Source organism: Mesoplodon densirostris, chromosome 12 (assembly GCF_025265405.1).
Source record: "Mesoplodon densirostris isolate mMesDen1 chromosome 12, mMesDen1 primary haplotype, whole genome shotgun sequence".
Lineage (NCBI taxonomy): Eukaryota > Metazoa > Chordata > Mammalia > Artiodactyla > Ziphiidae > Mesoplodon > Mesoplodon densirostris.
Genome location: NC_082672.1, coordinates 29072215 through 29094423, shown reverse-complemented (window position 1 = coordinate 29094423; position 22209 = coordinate 29072215). Strand labels below are relative to the sequence as shown.

Genomic DNA, 22209 nt, shown 5'->3' with positions numbered 1-22209 from the left:
TCTCTTTTCAACATTAGGATTCTCTCCATTTGCATCTTATTTTCTTAAGTCTTCCTGTAAAAAATTTCTTTTGGTATAAGCATGATCTAGGTTGTTAACTTATAGTAATTCTGAAATACACATTTCAAAACAACAGACTATATAGCACTCTGCTTTGCCATTGACTATTTAGTGCCAGGATGCCAGACTTAATTTCTGCTACTGAATACTATTTTAAATGTATCTGACAGGTGTCTATACATCTGGTTCAATCCTAGCCAGGCTTCTAGAATCAATGTCAAAAAAAAAAATGCTACCAGTTAGAATGTTATATGTACATTTATACACACACCGTCACAACAGAAAAAAATCGTTTAATGTTTTCACATTTTTAACTTCAACAGTTAGTATCATTTTGACAGTCAGTTACAATTTCAGTAAGAGGTTAGTTACTCTGGAGTTAATAACTAAACTACTTTTAAAAATCTGCTGTCTCAACTTAAGGGTTATTTAACAAAAGAATCTTGCAGAGGAATACCTTTTGCAGTACAAGTTTCATTAGGAGGCATCGCTAGTAGTCGGTCACCAGTTTGGATATAACCAGCTTCAATTTTACCAGTTACACAAAATCCAGATCCTTGATCTGCAGAACATGCCAAAATTTTATAATGGTTCACATAACAATATCATCTATGTTTAATACTGCTAGCTATACTAAGTTCCCTAGTAGTTATATAAAACTAGTTCAATGAACATTAAGCAATGATCATTTCAGAATTTTTAATATATCTACTAAATATGACACACCACATTCTACTCTTGATTTTCTTATAAATAAAAATATTTATGTTAGAAAAAGTGGGAATTCATTCCTTTTTCAATTTTATTGAAATGAAATTTATTGAATACTTTCTAAGTACCAGGCACAGTGCTAAACTCTGGGAACAAAAGATGAAAATATAAGCCCCTACCTACAAGGAGTTTACACTAGTGAAGAGAAAGGCAAAAACAATTACATTGTCCTGAGACAAATGTTATTTATAATGTGCAATGGAAATAAAACAAGGTTCATCAAAGAATCCATGATGATGGGGAACGACTACACTTTAGCGAGGCACTTAGAAGAAGGAACAGGAGTTTACCAGATAGTTTGTGTGCATGTGCAAAGGCACAGTCATAACCAAATGTGGGACGTGCTAAGGCCCATGCATCATTTATATGGAACTTACATGGGGACCATTTGGAATAATGAGGGAAAGGGCAAGACAGGAGGCAAAAGAGATAGACATGGGACAAATAATAACGGGGCCTCATAAATCACACTTAGGGCTTGAATTTCATCCTCAGTTAAGTAATGGGAAACCAGAAAAGAATTGTGAATGGAAAAGTGACATGATGGTGTTTCTGTGTCAGAGAGATGGGGAGGTTGACTGAAATGCATACATGGACTACAGAAAGGGAAGAAACTCAAGAATTTGAGAATAAGGTATGACAGATTTAGGGTGATAAGGTAAATGGGGGATAATGGCAAAAAGAGAAAAATCTGAGATGTGCATTAACAGTGAGATAGGAAATTAAAGAACAAGATCCATTTTAGCCTTGGTGAATTTGAAGTATCTGCAAGACATACAGATGGAGAAGAGGCATTCAAGGGGGCACCAATCACACCAAACCCATGAGAATGGTACCCTGGGAGCACACTCCCTGTGGAGATGCCCAGCAGCAGTTAGCAGATGTATCTGCAGAGTGAGAACAGGTCTGGGTTGGAGATTTGTCAGGCATCAAGACGCAGGAGATAGATGAAATCATGGATGTCGGTCCAAAGGGAGCATGTAGAATAAGAAGAGGACTGAAGTGACAGAACACGAGTCAAGGGACAGAGAAAGAGGAGCCCACAGAGAAGATACAGAGAGGTGAAAGGAACAGAAGAGCAGGAGAAAGTCGGTCACAGAAACCAAGGGGGAAAAGTTTCAAGGTGGATGTGGCTACGAGCCTCAGAAGTAATGCCAAATTCAAGTAAGATGGAAGTAAGATAGAACTGAAAAATGTGTACTGACGTTGGCAACCAAGAGGTCATTTGATAATCTCAGTGGGAACTGAGATTGAGGCAAGCAATGCAGGCAGAAGCCAGGAAGCTGCCTGAAGAGAGAAGAGGTAAACAAGTAGAGCCAGCAAACCCTATTAATCAAAAAGAAAATGAAGCACCTCTTATATTTTAAATAGATAATAGGCATTTTGAAAAGAATTACCGTACCTCCTCTTCTACTAGAATGCTGGAAAATGATAATAATAAATTTCAATTTCATTGAATGATTTTTGCGAGGCACCTTCACTTATTCATTTATTAAACAACATTTATTAAGTGTGTGTTATGTGCCAGGCACTGAGCTAGGTCTTGCAAATATGGATATAGAAGTGATAGTACTTGCCCTCAAGGAGTTCACAATCTAAGTGAAATAAACAGCACAGCAACAATTATAAAACTGCATGAAAAATGCAGTGACAGAGGATACAGAGAACAGAGCGACACCTTAGGGTATGTGTGTGGGTGACCTCAATTATCACCCCAGAATTATCACTTTATTGCTGCTCAGTTCCAGATCTACTCTCTACTTCCTGCTCTGTGATAATGGAGATCTGGGGAGCAGCTGACATCTTTACCATACTGATTATTCCAATATATAAGTTATATATTGGAATAATAAGTTACATCCTTTTATTTATTAAGACCTTTTATTCCATTTCCATTTTATATTTTTCTGTGTAGGGCCTTGTACACCTTAAACTGGATGTATTCTTAGGTATTTAATACAACACCTCCTCCAACACCTCTTCTGAGTTTGTCCTTCCTTGGGTTCTCTTCCTCAGCCCTAGGGTACCATATAGTGCCCTTGTATCTTACAGTCATTCTTTTTAATATATTAATAATCCTTTATATTAAACTTCCCATTTTACATATGTGTGGTATCTATTTCCTGACCCAGACTGCTATATATGGGTAGGAAATGGACACGTAAAGAGAGAGAAGAGCACAACATGGGTAGACACAGTGGCAATAAAAACCCTATGTGATTAGGAAATACTGAATGATCCATTTCAGCTGAAGGATTCAGAAACTAAAGGAATCTAATGGGAGAAAAAAACTATGAGGCTAGACAGATAAAGGATCAGGGTTTTTTTATACTTGGAAGGTGAGTATGAGATGGGGAAATGGTAAGTAAACTGAAGATTCTTCTGGGCAGGGGTGTTAAGTAACTAGAATTGTATACCACTGGCATAAAGAAGGAAGAATCTGAAGACAACATAATAATTTTGTCCAACAAAAGAGGTCAGGAGAGAATAGAAAGGCAGGGACCATACTGAAGAAGGCCAATAGAGGTAGCACTTACCTTTGAAAACATCAGATACACATAATCTAAAAGGCTTGTCAACGGATCTTCGAGGAGGCTTGAAGGAATCTGGAAAAAAATGGAAAAATGGCAAGGTTTAATTTTCAAGTAATTTTTGACTCATGTCCAATGAGTCCACTATACTCCCATGTCTCTCAGAAAATAATTTTTTAATAAATACTAACAGCAAATTGACTGTGATTCATATAATACTCTAGTTTATAAAATGTTTTCACATGTGTTTTCTCATTAATGTCACAACAGTCTGTGAGGTAGATAGAGCAGGCATTAATTAAACAAGAAAAATTTAGCATCAGTTTAAATATTGCATATAATTTCAAAATTGGTGACCTAGCTCCTCTGACTACAAATCCTATGCTTTTTCACACGTATCACGGTCCCCCATAAAGAACTCTAAATAATAATTAATATCAAGTTCATAATGCATTAAAATTAATATGGCAGTATCCTTACCAATTTGTTCTAATAAACATAGTCCTTTGTACCATTTTGTAAGTTCACTTGACTGAGATCTTGTGATTAGATTATCACCACTGAGACCACTTGTAGGGATAAAAGCTACATCACTTTCCTATAAAAAAGATTGAACATATGAAACTCAATACAACATTGTTTTTAAAAAGTTAAAAGGTTCACTATTAGCATAACTGTACCAAGTTTGCAAAAGCAATACTGTACTTTTAAAAAAGTAATAGAAATCAGAGAACTACTGCCCTGAAGTTATCTGATACAACAGTTTTCAACTTTCTTGATTTTGTGGGAGGGAAACTTACAAGCATTAAGCATTGAGTGTTTCCAAAACACTCAAGCATTTTTACCTAGTAACATAGGCATATTTCACATTTTTGCTGGAGAAATTTCTCTCTACTAGTTTCCACATTCCTCTGTGACCTCACTAAACCTATACATCTAATTTAATAGGTGGAGAAAAAGTCTTCTACTTATACTAGATCCAAGCCAATTTATAAATTGTATGCAATTTTCTAAAATGAAGTAATCCAGGGAATTCCCAGGAGTCCAGCGATTAGGGCTCTGCACTCCCACTGCAGGGATCCCTGGTTGGAGAACTAAGATCCTGCATGCCACGCGTGGCATGGCAATAAACGGTCAGTCAAACAAACAAACAAACAAATAAAATGAAGTAATCCAAACAATGTAAGATATACATAATACCAGGGAGAAATAAAAACAAAAAGAATTAAAGTACTGAACAAGAATAGCAAAGTAGTTTTTTCTCTCATATCAGTAAGATGAGACTTAAGGAAAGTACCCAAATAAATTTAAAATTATCTTACCTTAAAACCTGCTTGCTTAAGAAAGTGCCCAAGTTTTCCAGTAATCTCTTGAAACCTTTCTTGTTGCCAATTAACCTGATAAAGATCCAATTTATTTTTAAAACTATGCTTCAGACCATGCTATATATAAAAATTTAAATTTTTGCAATAAAATATAAAGTCAAGACTATAAAATATAATTATAAAATCTATTAAATATGAAATCTATTAAAATTAAAGCTCACAATGTCAGATCTTACTATTAATATGATCTAATAGTAAATTTTCTTACGACAGAAAGGCTGGAAACAAACTCCAATGTTTATAGAATTTTTTGGATATGCTAAAAGTGACTTCAAATGTGGGGAGAAAAAGCGAATAACTTATTAAATTGTGCCTGGACCAACTGCTGAAATAAAATAAAATTACTGACACCCCCCGCCAAGTCAAACAGACATCTTAGTATATGTATATGTAATATGAACTCTAGATAACCATTCCCATTTAGGGAGTAAATGTAACAATGTCTGTAACTTGTAACTTACACGGAAATTCATGTCAAAATAAGATAGATTAATGGATGGATACAGGGGTAGATAGACAAAAATGAGATAAAGCAAGTGGTAGAATATTATGTAGCAGGTATAATATGGGTGTTACTGTAAAATCCTTTCAACTTTTCTTTATGTCTGAAAATTTACATACTAAAATACTGGGAAAACATAAAAGGTATATGTAATAATGATACTATAAAAGAGCTATGTAGAAAAACTTAGGTGAATATGAATTTGATCTCAGGGTAAGAAAATACCTAAGCATAATGAAAGAAATCAAAAGGAAATAGTAATAGCTTTAAATTAAGCTTACAAATTGATTTTTTTAAAGTTTCAAAAATGAGCAAACTATATAAATTCCAAAAGAAAAAATACAAATGATAATATACAAAGTATATTTAAATATTATGACCATTCATAGAAGAGTAAGTTTAAAGAAGAAAAATCATGTTTTATATATCAAATTGGAATACAATCTTTTAATAACAGCAGTGTTGATAAGAATTTGGGGAAGTGAACACACCATACAGAAGTAAATAACTAGAACTTTTCTCAAAGGTATTTTCATCATGTACAGCAAGTCTTAAAAAAAATATATATATATATATCCTTAGGCCCAGAATTTCCATAGAATAGACTATTTCTAAACACACACACACACATACACAAAACTGGAAATATTCAAAAGTAGGGGATTGTCTGAATAAATGTTAGTGTATCTTTAAAATACACTAGAATAAAGCTATAAAACCTGCCTCTTTGCCTCTTTGCATAAAAATTATTAATTACTTGGAAACATGAACAAGAATATTGTCAATTTTTTTTAAAAAGTAGATAATGAAACAGACTAGACCCCAATATTATTAAAAAAAGATTTTTACGTGTAAAAATAAAATGGATGGAAGTACAATATGAAAAGTTAAAAATTGGGCGGGGGAATTAGAAATATAGGTTATTTCAGGTTTTCTTTATACTAAAATAAATATGCATTTTTATAACTTAAAATGACTTTAAGATTTATAAATTAATTCTGAAAGTGAGAATTTATCTTCTTGCTTAAAAATTACTAATACCTCATTTATTTAATATTAGCATCATGAATTTATTTTTTTAAATATGACAACTGGACTAAGAAAATGTATACTAGTCACACCTGAGGTCATCAATATGGCAGAACATCATCTTAACTACCATCGAAAACGAATTCTCAAGAAGCCTTTAAATACCTGATCCATTTTATTGACTGCAACTGCGAGCTGGGTCACTCCCAGAGAACGAACCAAGAGGCCATGTTCTCGTGTTTGTCCCCCAGTCTCAAATCCAGCTTCAAACTCTCCCCTGCTGGCATCTACAACTAAAACTGCTACATCTGCCTAAAAAAGAAAAAAAAACAATCAAAACTAGAAATAATGTCACAGCCATTTTAATTCAAAGGACAGATTATTAAATTAATTGTGTTGGTGAGATTTTAAAGGCAGACTCTAACCTGACACCAAATACAAAGCAAATCAAAGGAATTACACAGATGGATTAAAATTTTAAATAGAAGAAAGTACTAGCATGTGACAAAAAAATAATGACATGAATAAAAAATCCCCATATTTGATTACATAATAATTATGATAACCAGGCAAAGGAGGAAAAACATAAAATTAAAACATACTTAAACAGGGACAAATATTTATAACATTTAAGGTAAAAGTTATAATCTTAATATCGTCTTTATCAAAGAAGAAAAAAAAGTACAGCTCCATATAAAACTAGTTAAAGGATACAAGCAACTTGCTAAAGAAGAAAAATAAATGGTCAATAAACATTAAGAAAATTCAAATTTATTAGAAACCAAAAAAAAAGGACATTAAAAACACAGCAACAGGACTTCCTTGGTGGCGCAGTGATTGAGAGTCCGTCTGCCGATGCAGGGGACACGGGTTCGTGCCCTGGTCCAGGAGGATCCCACATGCCGCGGAGCGGCTGGGCCCATGAGCCATGGCCGCTGAGCCTGCGCGTCCGGAGCCTGTGCTCCACAACGGGAGAGGCCACAACAGTGAGAGGCCCACGTACCACAAAAAAACAAAAAAACCCCACATCAACATATTCCTCTCTTCTCCAATTTTACAAATCGCAATGTCAAAGATTTAAAAGACAAAATTATTACACAGGCAAGGGTGCAGGGAGACGGGCATTCATATACATTGCCTGGGGGACAGTAAGTCCACCACCTTCCTGGAAGGTTTTTTTTTTTTTTTTTTTTTTTTGCGGTATGCGGGCCTCTCACTGTTGTGGCCTCTCTCGTTGCAGAGCACAGGCTCCGGATGCACAGGCTCAGCGGCCATGGCTCACGGGCCCAGCCGCTCCGTGGCATGTGGGATCTTCCCGGACCAGGGCAGGAACCTGTGTCCCCTGCATCAGCAGGCGGACTCTCAACTACTGCGCCACCAGGGAAGCCCCCTGGAGGGCATTTTCACAGTAAGTATCAATAGCCTTAAAATTATGTTTATTTTGTTTCCCATCAACTCTGTATCTAGGAATTTATCCTAGAGAAGTAATTATGGATCTACAAAGAAATTTGTCAGAGTACTGTTTATAATGATAAAAAGTTGTCAATAAATGAATTTTCAAAAAATAGCATAGGTTCCCACTATTCCTTTGTGTTGTTGATGCTTCTTTATGTGACTCCACTTGCACCATATGAATGCAGTGTTTGAAAATTTGCAGAAAACAGTTTGTGCAACCATAGGTGTTCCTCCATTTTCATTCTCATCAATGATTTCTGTCAGTGCATCATCAGGACATTTCTTAAATGAACACTCCATCTTTCATTTACCCCTTTCACAGTTTTTGCCTTGTATGCATACCTGTTCTTATAGAAATCTGCTTTTCTGTAATTCAGGATATAATGGCTAAATTTGGCACTCCCCTCTTCAGCTATCTCAGACTGTTACAAGACAATCACTTTTTCTCAAGGGTCCTCTTATATTCGATTCACATCAAGTGCTCTGGCCTTTTGATCAGAACAGAGTCCAGAACAGCTTTTCTCTTTGTTGTTTCCTCAATGACACTTCATGTTTCTGCTATCAGTTTTTAAAGATTTTCACATGTCATCATATAATCCACACCATAATGGGAAGTGAAATGGTCATAAAGTAAGTAAAGAATTTATCAGATACTTTGTTCGGAATACAACAGAACTTTATAATTTAAATCATAAGTATCATGTACATACTTTGGTGGGGGCAATTTACACTCTTATTTCTATTCTTTTTCTTTTAATTCTTACCCAAATATTCCTTCTGCTTTATATCTACTCTTAAGTGCATCATTCATACCCAATCCTTCATGACTTTTAATGTTAAACTCCTAATTTCTTCAATGAGATCCAGTTCTTTTGATCAAGGATTCTTAGTTAAGAGCACAAACTAAAGCAATCAATTTGAAAACTGGCTCTTTCACTCATGTGTAGTCACTAGCAGGTCTCACACCTCAGGCAAATAGACAGCTATCGCACCTCACAGAAACACTGGGGGATAAATGTAGTTTACTTAAAGCCCTGACCTTCCAAATCCTAGGCTCAATGACTGTAAATCTCCTTCTCATCAGGTTTTGCTAATAACTGTCAAATTATATTTACTTTTTTAGATTAAAAATTGAAAGTCATTGAACTGGTATTAAGATACCTAAGTCAGTAAGTATTCTTCCTGATCCTCTTTCCTATTAACATCTCAAAAAAAATTACTGGGCAATTTCTCTATTCTTTCTAAGCAACAGCTTGTCTTTGGGAGCTCAAATGCCTATACATTTTCAAGGAAGCCTTTTAAGTGGTAAAAAGCGATCTCTCCTCATCCATCATGTATACTGTGCATATTCTTCTTGTAGTACATCTGTGTTAGCCTTTCATTGTTACATGTCTTACTTTTCTACACTGTGATTTCCTTGAGGAGAGGCTACATGTACTATATGCATCTCTGTATCCAGAAAAGCCTACCACAGTACCTCATACACTGGGTACGTTACTTAATATCTTTGAGCCTATTTCTTCATTTGTCTTATAATGGAATTCAATTAAATAATCTCTAAAATCCTTTCCCACCCTAACTCCATCAGGAGTTTGGAATAAATGTTCTTTATGATTACTCTGGACTCTAAGATTCTAGGATTAAAAAACATTTCAGTGTCATTGTGTGTTCTGGTGTTTGCGTCTCCCATTAAACTATCAAAATGTGCTTTATAGTCCATCATATCTCCACACTGCCTACCATTGTGCTTGGCACATAGCAGGCATTCAGTAAGTTTTCACTGAATGAAAACATACATACATACACACACATACACACACATACACATACATACACATACACACACATACACATAAGGAAACAAAGAGAAAAATATCTCCTTTGGTAAATGCAGTGAGAAGTATATCAATTTAAAATGGGGCTAATATGTATTTCACAGAATTATTACAAGGATTAGATTAAACTAAATGCATGCAAAATACCTAGTAGAGTCTGGCCTGTATTCAGTACTCAATCAATGTGATAATTATTACTTTTCAATCTTCCTTATCTAATTCAGTCCATGGCCTGTAAATTAATATTCTGAAACTATATGTCAACTTCCTTAAATAGAATCAAATACTTCCTTATTTATCTTCAAATATATTCTAATTTATTCATATAACATCCTTTTTAGGTTGACATGCTCATAACACTTGTTGATAAACATTCCCTTTAAATGGGTGGAAGAACTCAGAAAATGGTCAATCACTGAACACTTTTGCCAAGTGACACAAACCTTTGAACTCTCCATATTTTCCAATAGTCATCTATTATAGAAGAAATCAATGTCCTATATGTGTAGTGCTATTTGCATTGTTTTAATTATTTAAAGTTATTATCTTTGGTTTTTTCAGTATCCTCATTAAGAATCATGTAAGCTTACAAATTGCAATGGCTTTTTAATCTTAAGAAAGCAAATAAACCACAGGGGGAAGACTCCCAAGCTTCACTATTTCTGCATAAATTAACTCTTTAAAAAGATATACGACTTGAATATAAATATAGTAAAAAGGCAGATGTTGAAATATTCACTCCAACTTAGTAATAAATGAATTATAAAGCTATGCCTCATTGAGCCCTTACCATTATTTTTACTACAAAGAAATTCGTAGCTTTTATACATTTGCTTCTTTGTAATAAATTAGAAAAGGTTTTATAAAGTACCAATAGAGATCATGAAAAATACATTTCTCTATTTTTTTTCAAATTTTTAAAAAAGTTAAAATTTTAATACTTTAAAAGTTATAATCCTAGCATTATAACCTCAGCATCAGGAAATTTTATGTACAATCAGTGTACTTTGGTTAAGAAAATATCTGGTACCTGGGCTGCTCCTGTAATCATATTTGGAATGAAATCCTTATGGCCTGGAGCATCCATTAATATAATAACTTTGGTTTTGGTCTCAAACTTTGTCATACCAACATCCATTGTTACTCCCCTTAAAGAAAACATAAAATGGTTAGAATGCACTAGAGAAATAATCAGTGTTATGGATTAAATTATTTAATAATATAGGTGAAATGACAGTCTAGAAAGTAATAATGGGAATTCTATTATATAGTCTATTATTTTGAATAAGTAGGCTATCTGGAAATTCTGCTGTAACAGAATTACACTGATATGGCTTTAAAACAAGGTTTGGATATAACAAGAGCTTAATCAAAATGACTGATGCTTCCCATTTCCTTTTTTTTTTTCAGTAAGAAGCCATACAGATTGTGAACAAAAAAAGATATATAGGGACATATCTGGAGTGGGAAACAATAAATATTGCACATAAGAAAAGATAAAAATGAAGAATGACCACTATCAGAATGTACCTTTCCTCATTTTCTTACATTTATGCTTCACTAATTATAGAAATAAACTTATAAAACTTTCATTTGTAAGGTTGGTCAGTATGTTACACATTTAGCAAACAGGAAATATCAAAGGAGATGCACAATTTTTTAACAATGGAGAGACAGGGACAGTAGTGGTTTTGCATCCCATGTCATCCTCTTGGAGTCCAACACAGTGCCTCTTCTTAGCCACAAAAACATAGATTCAGATATAAGAAAGCCCAGGAGGGTCTACAAAAGTAGCAAGTCTTTCTAGACTTTAGGAATTTAAAAAGGGAAATCACGTGGGCAATAAACTAGGTAATTATTCATCCTGGTTTGCCCAGGATAGTCCATAGTAAGGAATGAGCACTCCCTTCTACTGCCAAAGTGTCCCAACAATTATAATGGTAAATTATGTGTCCACCCTAGCAGTCAGGTAACTGTGGGTCTCCTTAGTCAAGTTATTCTAGTTTAATCCAAAACCATGGGCCATTTGAGTTTGCAGAAATGATACTTAATTCTCTTTAATAATCCCCAAATAACTGCCTGAGAATAGTGATGAACCAAGACTAAGTCTGAGCTCCTCCCTGGACTGCTTTAACCATACTCTTTTCACCCAGCTCTGCTCTGCATTTGTAACTGAGAGGATATGAAAATGTCACTTAGGCTACTAATTTCTGTCCAACACCTGAGCAGAACAGAGGATTTATAAATACTTAACATGGTGGGATAAGCAATTCACTGTATTTTTGAAATGCTACTAAGGAATATATAGTGGTGAATTAAAACTCCCATTATGTATATGGAAGCTTCTGCTACCCACAGAATAAAGGAATATTCTAAAAATTGTAGCATGCTGAGCAATAGAAAACTACCAGCAGCAAAAATATGACAGCCAACTAGCAGATTTATTATTAAAAAAACACTAAAATTATTAATTATTCTAGGAAAGAGATAGATTATTAGCTTACTTGCCTGCTCAACTCACACATGAAGTAAATTCAAACAAAGCCATTCTAACTTAATTATACTGTCCTCAATCTCTTTACCTACTTAATAGATGGTACAAAGAAAACTAAAAAGCCATATATCAATAATCTGCTTAATAAGCTGATAGGTGGAAATTTAGTCTTCTAATACTGATATCATACAAAATTCTGTTTTCCAATATTTGTTTTCCAAAAATGTGTAACTGTCCAACTATTTTTTCTTACTAGGTTGTAAAACAAGCTTGTGATACTATGAAGAATAAGAAAGACACCTACAAGAAAAAAACAAAACAAAACTCAAACCACTATGATATAAAATTCTATTTACCAGAAGAGCTAAGGAATATTGTGACCTGCTTTATTGAGAATTATCTTATATCAATACTCCAAGAAAATAACATACATACTTTTAAAAAGTATGAAAATCCAAATATGTTCTCTAATCATATTCAGAATGAAGACATCAGAGAACAGAGTAACTTCTTTGTTGATTCAGGACTTTCACAGGGCTTCAGTCTATTATTTTGAGACAGTAGGTATATTTGCCATTTCACTTAATTATAAGTGTCCTCTTTCTTTCCTGACAAAGGTGTCATTGGCTTCCCCATCCCTACCAGTTCTAACATGAAATATCCAAAAAGACTTCAAGAGAAATACTTTGGCCAGAAGTATATGAATATCTATATTCTCCTAAAATCTCACCAAAGTTAGCATTGAACACAGTAACACATACAGGAGTAATCGAATGGATTAGATCTACCTGGTAGGAGACAGGTTTAATTACTTGTTTGTTGACTCTGTCTCATAAAAGCATAGTACAGAAAGTATAAAGATGAATTAAGCCTGATAATTTGAATTTACTGGTCATTTTGATTCTAGATAGAAGACAGTTTACTACAAAAAGTTACCTTTCCTTTATAACCTGATATAATAATCTTATGTATATTAACATTATATATATTAATTTTAAATTAAGAGTCTTACTCATAATACTCATAATTCAAAATCAAGGCAATTTGACATATACTCAGGGAAGTGACAACCGAAACTTCTCCCACAGAATAATTAGCTAAGGGTTTTTACTGCCTTTTTCTCTCTTTTTTTTTTAACTTTTAATAAACATTTTTTAAACTATTTTCATAGAATTTGGAAGAGTAAAAAATGTATGTAGACTACAATGAAAACTACAATAAAAACATTTCCCTGATAATTGAAAACTTTTTTCTAAAAATGGTCTCTAAAATATTTCATGCTTTGTTTCATGCATATTCAACACATATTACATACTTAATTAAGAGACTATATACCATTTCAGAACGAAAATTTTGAAATATAGTGACTACCTTTCCCTTTCTTCGCCAGTCTCATCCAAGACCCATGCATATGCAAATGAAGCTTTGCCAGCCTTTTTAGACTCTTGTTCATACTTATGCATAGTTCTTTTGTTTACATTACCCAGAAGATAAAGCAAATGGCCCATCAGAGTACTTTTCCCAGCATCAACATGACCTAAGGAAAATTGATTGAGGATTAATATTAAGTACATTTTCTAGATGTTGTTCACATTGAGGCGTTGCGTGAATATGTAATTCAATAGTTCATGTCAGTGTTTAGAGTAATAAATACCAATTTTTATCAAATAAGAGTTAAGACGTCTAAATAGAGGGGAAAAATCATGTCTCTTTAAAGGGGGGAAAATTTCCTTGATTTCTGGAAATTAAGATTGTCAACAAGACAGGCAATTTTCAAATGTTCACAAAATGAAAATGCCACAACCAAGTCTAATGACCTCTTTAGTGACTTGGCATTATTTCACCCAGAGTGACCTTGGAAACTTGACATTATGATGCAATGCCTCCTTGCTTCATGTCTATTTACACCCACACAGAAATACAGAGGGGAACGAGTTTCCATGCTGCCACTAGCAAGTTGGGCTTGAGCAGTTGACTGACAATCCGGAGGAACAAAGGGCATTACCAATGACCACTAGGTTGAGGAGTTGCTTCCCTCCTTGCCGCTTTTCCAGCTCCGCTTTGATATCTATTTGTTGCCTCAGCTTGCTAGACTTTTTCACTGGTGTTGGTGTTGAACTCTGCTCTTCTGATGCTTGAATGGTGTGGGCTGGAAGAGCTGATTTAGAAGTGGTCTCAAGTACATCAGAAGAAACAAGGCTGGTATCTTCACTAGAATGTCCTTTTTGAGGTGTGTGAAAAATATGACCATTTTCTTCAGCAGTTACTCTACAGAAAGCATAGATAGGAATAAAGTGCTTAAAACAATTCGACTGACATCCTATAATGTCAGAAAGGCAGAGAAGTTGTCTCTTCATATTCCTTACACTTGCAGACCAAAAAATGATCTTCACTAAGTGGCTAGAGTCTGTTAAGGTGGAAATGATAAGTAGCTAGACCCAAACCACACAAATACATACATGGAAGATCCCAGGAGAAAAACAGACGACCAAAAACTAAGATAAGAAGAAAATATCCCATAGAATAACTGAAATTCAATGTGTTAGCCCATAGCTTAGCCATACAATCCTATCAAAACAGATGGCATAAAGGAGATACTTTGTAAAAATTGGCACTGTGCTCCTGGAGATAAATCAGTACTAAAAAAATAGCTTTATCAGTTTTATCCCTAACTCATTTCTCCAACAGGACAGAGACTTATAATTTTTTTTGCTCAAACACTATCCTTAAGGGATATATCGCTAAATGTGTACATTTTCTTATTACTTTTGGCAAAAGAGTTTTAATTCATTAATTCAACAAACACTTGATTCACTAAAAACTATATTAACATATACTAGCACTGATGTTGAGAAGAAAAGATAAAGAAATGAAAAAGTTATCAACTGATCCCAAAAGCTTACAATCTATTGAGGAGCTCAGATATGTAAAGTAGAAGCAATATCATCTAGCTTAACTTATTTCCTCCTTGACAATGACAATGCCTCCAAAAGTAAACACTGATCTTAGTTCTTCAATAGTTCTTGGACTATCCTCCATAGAAACTATACCAGTGCTATGCCATGGATAGCTATAAAGGATGTAATCTAATCAACAAGACTATGATGTGTCTTATCTTTCCTTCAATGACACAGAGTTAGGACAAAGAACAGGTTAAATTGCAAGTTATTAAGAATGAAACCAATTATATGTGACAATGTGGATCTGGCAGAGAAGAATTACATACAGAAAGCAGTTTACAAAAATAACTTAAGGATTGCAGCGTAATGGAAATGTGTACGAACAGTAAATCTGTCAATATTTTCTTCTTGCCCACAATAACAAAAACAGATTCATTGTTCCCCTTCAGGGTGTTTTTACATGCTCAACACTGACCCTTCCTCCTATGCCTCAGGAAAGAATCACATTCATTATATTTGCAACTTCATTAAAAGCCTCATATTCATTCCCATTTTATTTTGGTTTTGCAAATCTCCACTAACCAACTTTGGTGTTCACCTTTTAACACTGCTTAAACAGATTAGCTTCATCTCAAACTACAGGGAAAAAATATAAGTATGTGGAAAATGTTCCCATTCTTTTTTTTAAGAGTCCAACCAACTAAGTTAAGTAAATCAAATTTAAACTATAATTTGCAAACATTTATTTGAATGACCACAGCTAGTTCTCTAAAACAAAAACATGACAACTCTGCATTTAGGGGAGTAAAAAAAAACCCCTACAAATTACAATGAAAGTATTCAACCAGAATGACTAATCACGTCACAGAATCTGGTTCTGATCAGACCTGAGAGAAATCACAATCTCTGGCTGCAAATCTTTCTGTTTTCAGTGACAGAGGCTTTTCTTCAAAGGAAAGCTCACGCTAACTCCAACATGGAAAACAGATAAAGTAGAACAGCTATGGCTGACACCGTGGGTTGAGGCCTAAAACTCAGCTCACCCACCAATCCAGGCAGCACTGCTCAGGATAGGAAGAGCATCACAAAACATGGCCTGACTCGATTATTTCATTTACAATTTAGTAACATGAAAGGTTTGCTTTTCTTTCACTTTCATAATAGCATTCCCTTCAAGTAAATTTTAGGCAAACTGCAAATTAGTTCACTAAACTGTACAATGTTAGAGAAAAGGGTCAAAGTAATTAGAAAAGCATCGACGAAAGTCTGTACTTGGTAGAAACTTCTGCATAATATGTAGTAAAAGTTAATGTTTTAAGATTTTGAAAAATCTCAAAGATGAGGTCTAAAAATGACCATTCTGGGTTCAGGATTATAATTACTGACTGGTACAAAAGAAAGTATAGGTTGGTTGAATATTTTTTCAGGTGCTTTCTGATATAATTTTGTAACCTTATCTACTATTTTAAAGTGACCAGTCTGTTTTTTTTTTAAACCATCTTTCCAAGAGTGGGAATATTTCTACATGAATCTAGAGGCTTAATCTTTCTTTGTGAGTTATTTAAATGATACTGGAAAGCTAATAATTTAGATTGAAGAGGTTAAGCACAGAGTTATTTGTTCTCTATGCAAGGTTCTAACGATTTTTACTTACTGCACTTTTTAGAGAGATATTTACTACCTTTACTATTAGTGAAGAAAAAGTTTGCTGTTTCAGTTTCTTCTAAGAAATGCATTATCCTTTTTTTATAAGCTGCCACTGGGAATCACACTATGTAGAAATCCATGATGCTGAAATCTTGACTCAAAAGTGTTTAATTATGTTTCTCTGTGCTTTCTTGAGACCAAATCAAAACAGCCTAAGTATTATCCCTATTATAAATATCCCCCCAAAATCCTATAAAAGTATTTGAAGTAAATATAGCTTGGTCCTTGAGCAACAATGTGCATTCTGAGTATCTCCATTTGTACTTGTAGACCTTTCACATTCTGATGACTTCTCCCACAGGGCCACAACAAAATATTGGCTCACAGGCTGCTTTTTACCTTTATACTATTTCCAGGTTTATTTTTAAAATAAAATGTATTTCTCCAAGGACTCTGATCAATAAATATTTAAATAACTGTTCTATGAAAGGAATATGATGATGAACATTAATGGTCCCTGTCCTCATGAAGCATATAGTCTTGTAAGACTCTGAAAGGCTTGCATTATACTTGTAAAGCATAGAGGTGGGTTTCTAAGAATTATTTACTTATATTTACTATTTATTTTTTTCTTGATCATTTATTACCATTTTTATAAATATTCACATAGATAACTATGCATTTACTTCTAATATACAGATAGATTAATATACATAGACAAGTCTAGAATCAAGCCTATTTTCTCATTCCTTTTTCTTTGTACTATGCTCATCTGCATGTTGCTTTCTAAGCCTCTGAAACCTTCTGCATAAGATTATAAAATCCTTAGAACAAGGAATTGTGTATTCTATTTACTTTTTCTCTCTCAAGGAAAATAATTCCATAATAGGATTAAATGGCACTCAAGACATGAGAATAAAAAAGGTACTTATGATTCTTACAAACCAACCTTCATTCAGAGAGAAAAGACATACATTGAGCTTTTTGTTACTGAATCAGGATTCAGAATTATTTTAACGGGCTAAAGTTACTCAAATTAAAAATTAACTTTTTCATTCATCCATTTAACTAACATATACTGAATGCCTACTATGTCCTAGATATGGACTTCTTTCCCTCACTAAATTTGAAATCTAATGAATAAAGTCTTGCTTCTATAAAATAAAATAAAAAAATGAACTAGGTAATCATTAACATTCTTCCCAACCAAGACTTATGGATACTTCTATTAATTTACATAAAAGAATGTTGTAAGGGAGAAAAAAATGGCTGCTGAGTTTGTATTTCCTGAAATTGGGGGGGGGAATCCTCTATTGTTTATATTTGATAATAGTGTTTCGTGTCTGATAGACAAAATATATATAATTTATAAATAATAGATTTAGGAAATGATTGAAAAACCTGAAAACTTTTAAAGAAGTTTAAAGTTAATGTCTTTAGGGGAACTAAGATCCCACATGCTGCACGGTGCGGCCAAAAAAAAAAAAAAAAGTAAAGTTAATGTCTTTAAACTGTGCTGTTATGTCTCAAGCAACCCACTTCCCTTGTCTATAAAAACTCCTGAGAGAATCCTAAAGACTGTGAAAAGAAAGAATAAATGAGTGCTACTAAAGTATGACTTATTATCATTTCTCACTAGATATTTGCAATTTTAGATAAGTTTTATTTTATATTTTGTCTTTGTTATACTGATCCATTTTATTCAGTATGAAAATCTAAGAGTTTAAAGATAATAGTAAAAAAAATTTAATTAATGATTCGTTGATTCACCAACTACATTTAATTCCCAAACACTGCTTACTTATGCCATCTAGTGGCAAAGGATTCCCTACCTCACAATGCTAGATTTCACAAAATCATAGGTTTTTAACGTTAAAGTAGCTATATTTAATCTGTATAAGGAAACTGACAGTGAGGTAGGTTAATATACATAGGTAAGTCTAGAATCAAGCTTAATTTCTCATCCTCTTTTCTTTGTACTATGCCATACTGAGGACCCATTATACTTCAATGATTATATTATGCAAAATTGAAATAGATTCTCTTTCTTACAGTCTAACAAGGAGACAATACTAATTTCAAAAAAGGGGGGAGGGGTTAAAAAACCTTACCCAGGCACTTCAAATCCCATAGTTTGCTTCTTTCCAGATACAGTCATTTTAGTAACTTTTGGCACAATTTCAGATTCACTTCGAGATGACTGGGAATCTATTGATTTTCCTAATGAAAGAGTAAAATATAAAAGGCTAGTTAATTCAAATTGATTCCTAGAAACATTTATTACATATTAAATACATATTATGGTAATTTTCACAGAATCACACCTTTATATGTATTTTTTCTCTCAAAAATATTCAGCGAAATTTTAAAATGCTGAAAGAAATTCTTCTGTCACCCTATTCTGGGAAATCCCCCATTGTCAGGACTCTGCTGTGCTTAACCTCCACCAAATCTCTTCCTAATTTTGAACTGACTCTTAAGTTTCAGTATTAAGAGGTCACAAGGTGGTTTCTGCATTGAGCCTCATTCTGACATTATACCTAGACCCTGTATCTCCCTCTCCTACCACACCCTTTCACAATACTAAAATTGTCCGGTCAGTTAGCAGATGGCTAAACTATTTTTAATCGTGATACCTATAAACTGATGAGCAAGTTGAGAGTCTGCTGAATTGTGCTAGATACTGCATATATTTTACTTGCTCACAATACTAGACTTAGTAAGATATTTGATATCTCCATAGAATATGGGGGAAGAAGTCAATATAGAAAAAGTAAATTAAGAACATGAAGGAGGATAAATTACGAGCTAGATCAAAGTAAGACTTTTATGTATTTGATCCTTTGAAAAAATATATATGTAATTCATGAAATTCTTCAGAATGTATCTTTATTATTTTCAGTAAGAGTACCATCAGGATTGGGTCCACATAAAACTATGGAAACTGCATTGCTACATTGGTAAATATATACACAGAAATTACTTTTAAAAATTAGAAAAGATAAATTAATGTACATAATTCATTCAAAATGTTTGCTATTTGCTTACTATATGCCAAGCACTACACTGGAAATATAGTGGTGAACAAAAGCAGACATAATCCTTATACTGAGAGAGCTTACAGTCTAGTGGAGAAAACTGATCACAAAAAATAAAAGTAAAATTACAACTGTTATAAGTGTTATAATCTGTATATGGTACTATCAGATTTGGTGACAGGGCACATGAATTAGAGTGCTTCCATAGGAAAACGAGAGTTAAGTGAAGACACAAAAAATAAGTAGGAATAAACTACCCAGAAAGGAAGAGCATTCCAAACAGAGAGTAGCTGTATGAGGGCCCTGCTGTAGGAGGCAGCATGGCCTTCAGAGGGAGTAAAAGCAGAGGGGAGAGGGAACATAGTTAAATGGAGCTGAAGAGGGTGGCAATGGCCAGGCAATGCAGGATCTTTAAGCCACAGCAAAGATCCTAATGTTCTTTCTAACACAATTGGAAGCCAACAAAATGATGTAAGAAAGTGGGGGGAAGGGAAAGAGAGGAGAAGATAAAACAAAGGGTCAAACTCAAAGGAGAAGTCTGGGCTGGAGCATATATTTATGATTCATCAGCACACAATTAGTTGTTGAAGGCACTGACATAAGTGAGATCACCAAGGGAGAGAATACTGAGTAAGAAAAGGAGTGGTCTCAGGACAAAGCCTTGGAAGAAATTCAACCTTTAATCACAAGATAGAGGACAGCAAGAAAGAGGACAATGAGCCTGCAAAAAGGTGACAGAGGAGGGCCGGGGAGGATGGTGCCCAGGAAGCTAAGGGAAGTGGCATCACCAGAGTCTGAAGTTGCTGTTCAGTCAAGTGAGACGACTGAAAACATTCACTAGTGACACAATTCCTTTAGATAAGGGTCATTGGTAGAGTTAGCAAGAACCATCTGAGAGAAGTGGGGGAAGGAAAAGCCAGAATGGGTTAAAAAAATGAAGGTGAGAAAACAGGCAGCAAGTACACGTCCACTATCTCTTATGCGTAATTTCAAAATCCAAAAGCTCTGAAAAATTAAGGTTTTTTTGTTTCAACTCATTCGGAAGCAAAACCTGACCTGGACTAAAGTGAAGCTTTTCGTAGCCCTTATTTATCCCAGTTCAAGTGGAAAGCCATACATTTCAGTGCAGAAATAACAATGTGATGATTAAAGGGTGCTGCCCCAAAGTCCACTGGGGTTATCATACCAGAGATGTTAATGCTTTTCTCAATCCAAAATCTGATTTCTGAGTCAAATCTGGTCCCAAGGGCTTTAGATAAGCAATTGTAGATATAGACTAATGACTCTCTCAAAAAAATCTGGTTGGAAAGGGAGGAATGTGGTAGAATGGTAGCAAGAGGGAAACATGGCATCATCTGATGGAGGACATAAAACTGAAAGGGCTGGCTGAAAATATCAGGAAGAAAAAAGATCATGTCAGATATTTTAGAATTTCTGAGAATGTAGAGAGGGATGGGACATAAAGCACAGGTAGAAATTGAACTAAAATAGGAGAAAGGCACTTTTACTGTAACAGAAGCCAGATCTCAACATTCTCATACAATGTTGAGAAGCTAGAAGATGAAAACCCCTGACAGTTAGCTTCTATTCTCTCCATAACATAGCAACAAGTTACCTGGTGAGACTGAGGGTGAATAAGAAAAGTAAAAAGACTGGTGAAGCAAATAAAGTTTTCAATAATCTTTGCACAAAGAATGAGTTGAATACACACAAAAATAGGGGAATCGTTGGATAGTATTGAGGGCCTATTTAAGATCTACGATAATGAATCTGCAGTGGAATCCATCTGCCTATCCATGCGGCTTTTTCCAGCAAGGTTCAGCCATTCAGGAACAGGCACAGAAAAGACACTGGCTTCTTCATTCAGAGTGAAGTTTCTACCCAACAGGTACAAAAAAAAAGGGCAGAGTAACAAGGTGGTTGAAGGTACTGGCCACAAAAGGGGGGAAAGTTATTGAAATGATAAATAATGAGCTCTAAGCTGAATTAAACAAATAAAATGACAAAGGAAGAGTACTGATGTACCGAAAGAAAGTTGAGGGGTCCAAAGGTCAAGAAAAGGTAACAATGTAAGAAGTACAACTAGGTGGCTGTTGTCAGAATGGGACAAGTGGTTTCATGATTTTGGAAGAGGGAGTTACAGTGAATTGCTGACGAGAGGGGAAGGTCACTGGAAATGAGGTGGTCAAGGAACTGCAAGTCCAGGCCGCTGGACTTGTTTCTCCACATTGATGCACAAGCTATGATCACGAAGAGCTTAGGGTGTAGAAGAACACTGTCAGCCAGCTGCCAAAGTCTTAATGAATAAGGAAAAGTAACCATGAGATTGTTCAGGAGATGAGAGCAGTGAAGAGTAATAAAAGGCTGGTTCGGGCAAAAGACAGAAACTTCAAAGGAGCAGAGATTGAAGGGGAAAAAAAGGAAGGAGTGGGGGTGAAGGAATAATTGTTGGAAAAGGCAGAAAAGAAAATAAAGTTGACATTCCAGACCCTGGGGTTTGAGAGGATATACATGAAGTAAGGCAAGGAAGTAGAAAAAAACACTAGGAAAACAGATTGAGAA

The 22209-nt window shown here is 34.5% G+C and overlaps 1 protein-coding gene across 4 annotated transcripts in view; it reads right to left on the bottom strand.

The window, feature by feature from the left end:
* HBS1L (HBS1 like translational GTPase) overlaps positions 1-22209 on the bottom strand; it is an 83001-nt gene that overhangs the window by 13044 nt on the left and 47748 nt on the right. For 3 of the 4 annotated variants that reach the window (XM_060114881.1, XM_060114878.1, XM_060114880.1), the window contains 9 exons: positions 18721-18829; positions 14068-14330; positions 13434-13599; positions 10599-10716; positions 6444-6590; positions 4685-4759; positions 3843-3960; positions 3369-3437; positions 518-622 (listed from right to left, as the gene is read on the bottom strand). In XM_060114881.1, the coding sequence (XP_059970864.1) occupies positions 518-622; positions 3369-3437; positions 3843-3960; positions 4685-4759; positions 6444-6590; positions 10599-10716; positions 13434-13599; positions 14068-14330; positions 18721-18829 (1170 nt within the window). The remainder of the gene's footprint in view (positions 1-517; positions 623-3368; positions 3438-3842; positions 3961-4684; positions 4760-6443; positions 6591-10598; positions 10717-13433; positions 13600-14067; positions 14331-18720; positions 18830-22209) is intronic. The other variant, XM_060114879.1, reaches the window with a different exon arrangement.